Below are 10523 nucleotides of genomic sequence, written 5' to 3'. Positions count from 1 at the left end.
TCCTAAACAATTAAGTCTGAAAAAAAAACCAGATTAACACTTTGTTGCCATAATTGCCCATCAACATGTAAAAGTGTAAAATAGTTTTTTTTTTTTTTTTCACTTTTTTTTTTTTTTAAAAGGTGTTGTTTGTGAATGAAGGTTTTTACATGTTTCTTAACACAATAATCTCCTGTTTTTTTTGGTAAAAATGTAACGTTAGATGTGTGTAATGTTTTTTGCAAACAAATTCTGCCTGCCAATCTGCTGATCCTTTTTTGCATTAATAAACACAACACCCGGTTAACTTTAATCAACTTTTTTATTTTTTTTTTGGTTAATAATTTTTTTTTTTTTTAAAACAAATAATCAAAATCAAGCAAATTTTTGCAATTGGTCAACACAATTCATTATTCCTTGCAGGTGTAGGCGCATGGTGTAAAGAATCCCGGATAAACTTGTTGGATCTCCAACTGCAACATCTGAAATTAAGATGCAACACAAACATTAATAACTTAATTACATTACTTATTATCCAAGCAAGGCGCAAAGCACACTTAAATGCTGGCATGTCCAAACTGCTGGACTCCAGCTGTTGTGAAACTACATATACCAGCATGCCTTTACACAGTTTTGTGGTCAGGGAATGGCAAAGCTGTGTCAGGGCATGCTGGGATGTGTAGTTTCTCAACAGTTGGAGTGCCGCAGTTTGGACAGGCCTGCTTTAATGGCAAAGTTACTACATCCTGGCTGTTTTATGGTACAATCATTAGCAGAACACACAAGCCTGCTCAGCCTTTTTATCAGATTTTAAAGTGTTCCAGACCATGTGTTAAATTTACTACTATGTGAGTTATATTTAAGATGGAACGTTGCCCATAGCAATCAAGCAAAAATATGATTATTATATTGTAGAAGTGGATCCCAATTTTTAAAGTATAATCTTATTGGTTGCTATGTCCGACATCCCATGTTAAAGATAACTACCATCTTCGTCAATGTTACACCATGTTGGCATTCATTCCCATTTGTTGTTTTATTTGTATTTTATTTTTAGGGGGTTGGTCCTGCATCATCACACTGCATATCCACATCTTCAGAAGGCCAACATATCATAGCATTCCCACACTCCCTGAAAGCTGCCCTTACTAAATAAGTGCAAACAGGTTTGACTAGAACAATTAGTAATTTTGAGAATGTAACTTTCACACAAAAAAACAGTGTGTCATTAGGCTGCATAACAAAGTGAAGCATGTGATTTGTAAGTGTAAATATTCAGACTACACAGGCCCAAGTGTAAAAGGCAAACAACATACTAAACTCCACTCAGGTCTAACTGTTTACCAGAAAAACTAACACATATAAACCCTGTTCTCCTGGCAACCCTGGCTACCTAATGAGTGTCAACCTAGAGTGGACACACAAAACATTGCACACATACACACTGTACATATAATGACACTCACAAATATGTAAAGGCAACATGTACACCATGATGAAATTTTCAAATATTTGTCCAGGGTCCAAGAATTCAAACAGTACAACACTGCATGTTTTGACATTGTAAGTGTAAGTGGGTAATCATTTTTTTCATTATAAAACAAAACTTACTTTCCACGGCAACCTCAAGACTCCCGGACCGGTCTGCAGGGGCTTCCTCTGCCCATTCACTGGGTGGGGATGTTGGCTGGATGGGGGAAGGTGGCTGGATGGGGGAAGGAGGAGGGATTGGGGAAGGAGGAGGGATTGGGGAAGGAGGAGGGATTGGGGAAGGAGGAGGGATTGGGGCAGGAGGCTGGATGGGGGAAGGAGGCTGGATTTGGTTGCCAATTTCAGAGGGGGGGTCTGATTGAGAGGGCGAGGGGGGCGGAGAGAAAGTTAAGGCAATAGAGGGTGTGGGGGGTTCAGATTGGGATGTAGAATTAGAAGGAGAAGGGGTATGGGAAGGAGGAGAAGGGGTCCCAGAAAGAGATGGAGAGGTGTGGTGAGAAGGGGAATGGAAAGTGGAGTGGGCCAGGGAAGCTGATGGGGCCTGGGAAGCTGAGGTGGACTGGGAAGATGAGGTGGACTGGGAAGCTGAGGGGGACTGGGAAGCTGAGGGGGACTGGGAAGCTGAGGGGGACTGTGAAGGGGAGGGGGAGTGAGAAGGGGAGGGGGAGTGAGAAGGGGAGGGGGAGTGTGAAGGTGAGGGGGAGTGGGAAGGGGAAGGGGGTGGTGAGTTTTGCCGTTGTTGTTGTCCTAGAATGATAATTGTGTACAAATTTTGTAAACATGAGAAATTACATAGTAATCAATTTCTTTTCTCAATGTTCTGTTCAATGTTAAATGCTTTTTTTTTTGTAATAGCAAAGCAAACATGTTAAGATCCTCTTCATGTTGGCCACAGCAAACAAAATGAGTCCAAATTTTTACTTTGAAGCTCATTCCTTCATCTAGTCAATTGAGTCATAGTGATTGGTCTAGGCAACATCACCAGATTACTATTCCAGGAACCTTATTATATAGCCAGCACTGATCAAGTTTTTTGGTTCTTTTTCCTGCCTGCTTCTTATTTGTTTGAAACATGCACTTGTTTGGTGTTACTTTGCTACAGTCAGTACTGTTTTCCCTAACCACACACAGTGTCATAATTTCCAAAAAAGGACACAGCAGGTTGCAATTAGCCTACCATTTACTGTAAAATGATTGAAATTCCAAGGGGATTACAGCAGGAATTTCGTTTGCAATTGGCCAAAAGCATGTGCACTGCAGGGGTGGCAGATATAACATGTGCAGAGAGAGTTAGATTTTGTTGGTTTGTGTAATTATGGGCAGGGTAAATACATGCTGCTTTATTTTAACAATGCAAATTTATATGCAGATTTAACATACCCCACCCAAAAATTACTCTCTCTGCACATGTTACATATGCTTCCCCTGCAGTGCACATTGTATTGAACAATTGAACCATAAATTCCGGAAGCCCTAAACTTGGAAAATCACCCATTAGCACAATTTTGACCCAAAACATTATGTAAGGTAACTTACTTCGTGTATGCAGAGCCCGAATTTGCTGGCGGATCTCCGCCAACAAATCTGGAGTCCTCCTACGGAGATCACTCCACCTCCTTTCTAGCTGGATGATTGTCCGCCTGCTGCGGACGCGAGTCCGCAGCAGGCGGCGGACCTCCGCGTAGGCCTCGCGCTTCACCCGATTGGGGATGAAGCGCCCAACGCGGCCTACGCGGCGGTCCATCACCGCAACCAGCACGCGGAGCTCCCGCCTGGTGAACGGTGCTGCACGCATCATGGCAATGGCGTTTTCCTTATTTGGGCATATATTTATAGTGTCTGTTAGCATGTGATTGGTCAAAAATCTATGTTGTCATTTCTAATAACTTTATTGATCTTTGCAATGCTGTGAAGAGCAGAGTGTTATTTGGCACGAGCGGAAATTCGCATTAGCAGAAGCGAAAATGTTTTGAACACAAATTTAAGAAAACAAAACACACACAGAGACACAGACTTTAGATAAAATTACTATACATATCTGTGTACTCACCACAGTTCGTGTGATCATTCAGCTGGACAGTCACAAAGTGTGAAACATTGAGTATCATTTGTTTGTGTGTTTGGTTACATAATCAGGATTTGAGGATATAAAATAAATAAGGACACTATTTATTAACATTACAGTATTTAAATTTCTAAATAAACATTGTAAGCTTAACGTGTTTTTGGTTTTTGTTAAAAAAATCAATTACCCATTCCAACACAACAAAAGCCTTACCCAATCACTTTACAAGATCATACAAAATGCAATCATGGTTTAAAAAACATAAGCATACTGTGTTGTATTATTTCTGCAAATATAAAATATAAAAACACTATACCTGAAATATTCTGCAACAATTCTTGCCCTCACTTGGCTCCCCCTCCGTGTCACACTCCCCCCACCGAAGCGTGGACCAACCCCTGGCTCCTCATCAGGCAATTCCTCTGCCTGAGGAAGCTCTACACTACTCCTTACCGCGATATTATGTAGTATTGCGCACAGGACCACTATTTTACTTGCCATCTCCGGCGAATACATGATGTCGCCACCAGTGCGGTGGAGCACACGAAACCGCCCTTTAAGGACACCAATTGTGCGCTCCACCAGCTGCCTAGTGGCAGTAAGCGCGGAGTTAAATGCCATCTGTGGTCCTGGCCTGGGATTACGGTAAGGAGTCATGAGCCAGGGGGTGCAAGGATATCCACGGTCTCCTGTTGGTAGATAATCCAATATTTCAAAATAGTATATTTGTCAAGTTATTTTTGTTTGTTTCAAAAATTAAAGCAAAAACTCACCCAATAACCACATGTCTGCTCGTTGACTTGATCTTAATCTCTGCCATATCCCTGATTGTCTAATGACATATGCATCATGGGAACTTCCAGTAAACTTTGCATTCAGGGAAAGGATCTGGAGGGATGGCCCACAAACAACCATTACATTCAGAGAATGAAACAGTTTCCTGTTTCTAAAAATTTCTTCATTATGTCTTGGTGGCTGAATAGCAACATGTGTGCCATCCACAACCCCAATAACATGTGGGAAGCGACTACCACCTTCCGCAAATTGCCGCTTCACCACATCTAGGGCACCAACATCCAAAGGCATATCAATGAACTGCTTCACCCGCTTTAGGAAAGCCTGGCAGACACGCCGCAGGACCTTACTGAACTGGCCCTGCGACATGCCAACCAGGTCTCCCACAACATGCTGATATGAGGCTGTAGCCAAAAAATGTAACACTGCAAGGAATTGTGTCAATGGTGGTATTGCTGTAGGATACCGAATTTCAGACTCCAGATCACTCTCTATTATGGAGAGAGTGTCTAGGATTAGATGTGGTGGCAGCCGGTATCTACGCACCACCACATCATCTGGCATCCCAAAAAGTAGGACACGGGTTCGGAAAATTGGTGGCCTAGCACGCCTCCGTTGCCTTGGTTGATGAGGAGCCGGCTGTGGTTGTGGGGCTTGCGGTTGGGGTGGGAGTGCTGGCGTGGGTTGGGGAGGTAGGGCTTCTGCTGCAATATATATTGACATCACACACTTTTAAAAAACAAAAAAAAACAAAGATGAAGAATACAAAACTAAAGTTTGTCAAATATACTACAATAAAATGCTTTGACAAATGTGGTGTCAACTTACTGCAGGAGCGTACATTTTTTCTGTGTTGAATTCATGTCCAAAATGTAAAACAATTTTGCAAATAAAAAATAAAGAACAAATTTAATTAAAAATACATATGTTATTTTTACAATTCCCCAAAAAAATTTTTGGGTACATTTCTCTGCATAAAAAACTTCACAAACACCAATAAAAAACCACAAACAAAAAAAAATAGGCATTTAGTAGCTAGACCAGGAAAGACAAACACTACTTTGCAGATCAATCCTGGTAAAAAAAAATTTGGTTTAGCCAAAAGGAAAAAAAACATAAGCTCAACAATTTTAAAAAACACAAACAGGCACCAACACAGGCCAAGGACACTTACCTGCTCAAAAAGAAATGAAAACTTGGTGTTCCCTAGCACACCAATCCAAAGAAATATCAAAGGGTTATATGACCCAAAAACAAGCACCTACAAGAGAACACAAATGATAGTCACAAATAACATACAGACCATTAAAACAAACAGCCACCAATACAGGCCAAGGACACTTACCTGCTCAAAAAGAAATGAAAACTTGGTGTTCCCTAGCACACCAATCCAAAGAAATATCAAAGGGTTATATGACCCAAAAACAAGCACCTACAAGAGAACACAAATGATAGTCACAAATAACATACAGACCATTAAAACAAACAGCCACCAATACAGGCCAAGGACACTTACCTGCTCAAAAAGAAATGAAAACTTGGTGTTCCCTAGCACACCAATCCAAAGAAATATCAAAGGGTTATATGACCCAAAAACAAGCACCTACAAGAGAACACAAATGATAGTCACAAATAACATACAGACCATTAAAACAAACAGCCACCAATACAGGCCAAGGACACTTACCTGCTCAAAAAGAAATGAAAACTTGGTGTTCCCTAGCACACCAATCCAAAGAAATATCAAAGGGTTATATGACCCAAAAACAAGCACCTACAAGAGAACACAAATGATAGTCACAAATAATAAGCACAGGTTTATTTTCACAAATGGACTTGCCAAATATATATGGGATTAAATAATTTAACAAAAAAACATTAATAAAACACTTTGACTTCCAAAAATTAACAATAACATTTCCACAATACTCACAAACGAAAAATTGCATAAAAAATGCAACACTGTCTATATTCCAAACGCAAACGAAAGGACAAAGGTATGCTTGACAATTACTCACTCTGCAAATTCCACTAGCACCTTCACGCACAAGCCAACAAACAAATGAAACTCCAAACTACCTACACTCACAGCGTGCAAACTCGGCCCTTAAATAAGCAGTGCAATCATTCACCAGATTAATAGTGTACACCTGTGTGAATTAACGATTCGCACGTAGGTATATAAGCGCACACACCTCGGCATACACACATCACAAACATGGCTTCTCGTGAGCAAATCGCAGCAGAGCTAGACCGCATTGCAGAGCAGCAGATGGCATTGCAGAAACAACGCTTAGAGTGGCAAAGGCGCTTGTTAGAATCCGCCTCTGCGGATGTTGAGGCAGGACCTAGTACTCTGCAAATTTCTGCTTCTGAACCTCAACAATTGAGTGGGGATACCCTGCCACACACACATAGTGAGCAAACTGAGGGAGAATTGACTTTAGCCACACAAACACAGCAGACAGAAGCTGCTAGTGAGGAGGAAGATGGAGATGACCAACCAGAAGAAACCTCACAGGCTACCTCCAGACGGAAAAAAAGACAGCCTGCATTCACTAAGAGGGAGTTGCGTGTCTTGGTCACGCAGGCCATGGCCAAAATACATAGAGGGCCAAAAAACATGGGTGCTGCTTCAAAAGAACGCATCTGGAGAGACATCACAAAATCTGTGAATGAAGTTGGCTCTGTCGTCAGAACATCACAGGAAGTGAGACGACGGTAAGTGCATCTTGACAATCCATTTTCTGTGCTAAGTTGATCAAAAAATATAGTTACATATCATGTTCTGTCTAGCAAACACAAGCAGAACATGTGTGCTATATATTTTCTACAACCAATAATAATACTCAACTTTGTCCCTCTTTCACAATACATATGTAGGTGGGCCGACTTCAAATCCCGCCTGAAGGCAAAGAGGGCTGCGGAGTGGAATGCCTCAAGGGCTACAGGGGGTGGACCACCTGTCGCTGTGGAGTATACTGACTTGGAGGAGATGGCGATGGACTGTGTCAGTTATGAGGAGGGCCAAGGGGTGTCTCATATAGACACGGACCTGCCTGAGATTCTGACGGGACATGACTTGGAAGGTAAGTTTACACATTTATTTGTCTGTAATTTGAACTGTATTTAGAATCTTTTACTAATTTATACTCCAACTTTTTCCCCACACATTCTTCTATTTGCTTGGCACAAAACACAGCACAGGGTGGTGAACAGTTTGAGTCACAGGCCGGTTATGTGGTTGAGGCTGAGGTGGAGGGACCTAGTGGGTCTGGCAGTGTGGGCCAACAAAACCCACCTATGCAGGTTCCTACTGGCCCCCCCACCCAACCCTCTGCTATCCCGGAGATCCTGCTTGAAATTGCTAGGTATGGTGAGAGCCTAAACACATTTCAAGACGGGGTCATCCGGGAGGTAAGCCAGATAGCTGTCCGGCTCACTGAGATCCGAACCTGTGTTGAGCAAGGTGTTGCTCAACTCTGCCAAGGTCTGGCAGAGATCAGGCAGGCCCAAGAACAACTGGCCTCCTCAAACCAAAGCCTTGCAAATAACATCTTGCAAGGGCTCCAGGCCATCGCTGTCTCCCTTGCCCACAGTGGCAGAGAGCCAACCACATCGGCTCCCTCCCCTGCCCCTGCCCAGGAAGAACAGGCCACTGGGCAGGCCCAACGAAGGTCACTCCGCAGACCAAGCAAAGAAGATCAGCCTCAGGCGGGGAGAAAAAGAAGAAAGTGATGTCTCTCCAGATGGGCAGCACCCATGTTTTTGTAGTTGCCTCTATGTTATTTTGGAGTTGGCTTGTGTGGCCAGAATGGATCACTCCCTCTTAGTGAAATGTCTTTTTTCTGTTTGGAGGAATTGTAGCCTGTGAGTTTCTTTGAACAAACAACAGAGCCATCATCTTCCTCTCACTAGTGTGCTGTGTATTGTTGTGTTTGTGTGGTGGATACTAATTCTTTTTCATTTGGTATCAAATTTGTGTGTGGCAGGGTGTGTAATATGTTTAATTTATGCATTTAAAAGATACTTTTGTCAGAAGCAGAAATTTGCAGAGTACTGAGTTCTGCTATATAATTATTGTCAGTGCCATCTGCTGGGAGCTTGGTCTATCTCTGCCTGTGAGACTCATGTGGAGCCATGTTTAAATGTTGTGTAATATTATTACCGTAATAAAAAAAAATTAATACAAATGTGTGCAATTTCTTGAAGGTAATGCATTAGCAAAATCTTAGTTACCAAAAGATTAGGTCAACATATAGACACTTGATGACCAATCTGCTAATTCTCCTTAAAATTATAAATATTTTTAAAAAAAAGGTATGCTTTGCACCACACTTTAATGTCCATATTAATAAAACAGACACGACAACTTGATTAAATATCTTTGGTCAACATGACATCATTGAAAACATTGACAGATATTATAAACATATATTATTGTGACTTTTCAAACTAAATCATAGTGTATGCTGCATTATGTGGGTGTTGGTTAATTGATAAGAATGTAGCAGAATTCTCTAACTTTATCTAAAAATGTAACTTGTTTGTATTTAGTAGTCTAACACACATTAAAACATTTCTACAAAATGCTTACACACCAAGGTAAACACAAATAACAACCTTATTTGACAGTGTGTGAGATTAATATGTGAGTAGAATAAACATGTAATGTGTGTTCAGTCAATTGGTGGTTGGTAACTTTCATGTGCTCAGTAATTAACAAGTAATTGGACATCAGATGAATGTGCTCTCCAATTAACTGCTAATTACTGCATACACACTTGTACCAGTACTTCGCAAATGTAGAGTAACTGCAGACCTACTCTGCTGCTGCGTGAATGTTGCTACGGTTTCCTATGTTAGTTTTAACAGCGACAATGTTTATTTGCGAAAACCACGCCCAGTGCTAGTTGCATACTCCCACACAGTACGCCCACTTTCACGCCCATGTCGGAGCATTGCGAAGTCTCGCCTCCGCCACGCCCACGCCACTCCTCGTTTTCGTTTGGCAGTTACGGCTTTTTTTTTCCTAAGTAATTTTGCACAGTTGTCGTACGTATGTCGTCGCGCATGCGTAATCACGCATTTGCGCATGCGCAGATACTTACATTTCGGACATTTGCGATGCGATGACTCTTAGCGATCAACTCGGAATGAGGGCCATAGTGTTTCCCTTGCTCTCCTGGACCGCTGACTTAGTGCCTACACACTGTACGATATCACAATCAATATTGTACAATGACATCATGCTGCGGCCGGCCCGTGCATGCCGTTTTGGACAATAAGCCCAAATTAAGCTGCACGCACGGCCAATGAAGGAGGCGATAATGAAGCGCGGGACCGCGCATCGTTCATCGTCCGCAGGAAACACACTGGGCGAGATCACACAATATCGCTCAGAAGGGTGAAAATGAGTGATATCGTGTGTGATATCACATAGTGTGTACGGACCTTAGCGTTCTAGGAAAAAACTCATGTGAAACAGTTGATTGCCAACAACTTTATTAGCTGACAGCTCTGAATACTGCCTCTAAATGTACCATGTGCTGCCATTTATATCAGCAACTCTGTTGCAGATAATTGCCAACTGGAAGGACATCTACAGTACTTTAATGAGCTACTGTAGGAGAAAATGGAGCAAAACTGACACCGCCTAGTAAGTCCTATATCAGGTACTGGACTGTTCATTGACTCCTGCATTCGCTGGTGTGTACACTCACCATGCCATTCCACCGCCACCTGTACACACCCTGTACAATACTGTAGGCAGGGCCAGGCTGAGCTTAATTTTTTTAGTAAGCAAAAAGACATTTTGGCGTCCCTTGATGGGATAAACTTTCTAAATAGTCAGCCACAAAAAGGGGTGTGGTCTTACAAGGAAGGGGTGTGACTACACAAGTGTACCCCCAAAGGTACAGGGAAATAGTGGGTGACAGGGAGATAGTACGTAACTGGTAAGGCATGGGTGACAGGTAGATAGTGGATGACTGAGGCAGGGGTGACAGGGAGATAGTGGGTGACTGAGGCAGGGGTGACAAAGAGATAGTGGGTTACTGAGGCAGGGGTGACGGAGATAGTGGGTGACTGAGGCAGGGGTGACAGAGAGATAGTAGGTTACTGAGGCATGGGTGACAGGTAGATAGTGGATGACTGAGGCAGGGGTGACGGAGATAGTCGGTGACTGAGGCAG

At 42.3% G+C, this 10523-nt stretch overlaps 1 protein-coding gene across 1 annotated transcript; it reads right to left on the bottom strand.

Annotated features, from left to right (window-relative positions):
- Window positions 1-373: 373 nt before the first annotated feature.
- Window positions 374-5053, bottom strand: LOC135055066 (putative nuclease HARBI1). Its single transcript, XM_063958685.1, has 5 exons — window positions 4309-5053; window positions 3852-4224; window positions 3521-3542; window positions 1591-2217; window positions 374-461 (listed from the first exon to the last, which is right to left on the bottom strand). Exons 1-3 carry the CDS (start codon window positions 5051-5053, stop codon window positions 3539-3541), a joined length of 1122 nt encoding a protein of 373 aa, XP_063814755.1. The 3' UTR covers window positions 374-461; window positions 1591-2217; window positions 3521-3538.
- Between the last annotated feature and the right edge of the window lie 5470 nt (window positions 5054-10523).

This window comes from Pseudophryne corroboree, chromosome 1, assembly GCF_028390025.1.
Source record: "Pseudophryne corroboree isolate aPseCor3 chromosome 1, aPseCor3.hap2, whole genome shotgun sequence".
Classification (NCBI taxonomy): Eukaryota; Metazoa; Chordata; class Amphibia; order Anura; family Myobatrachidae; genus Pseudophryne; species Pseudophryne corroboree.
The sequence above is the reverse complement of the archived record's forward strand: the minus strand, read 5'-3'. Positions and strand labels throughout refer to the sequence as shown.

Excerpts from the sequence above, each read along its gene's own strand:
- LOC135055066 (XM_063958685.1), bottom strand. The coding sequence starts at position 5,053 with ATGTCAATATATATTGCAGCAGAAGCCCTACCTCCCCAACCCACGCCA. Across the intron at positions 4,225-4,308 it reads AGCAGACATGTGGTTATTGG|GAGACCGTGGATATCCTTGC; the intron begins GTGAGTTTTTGC and ends ATCTACCAACAG.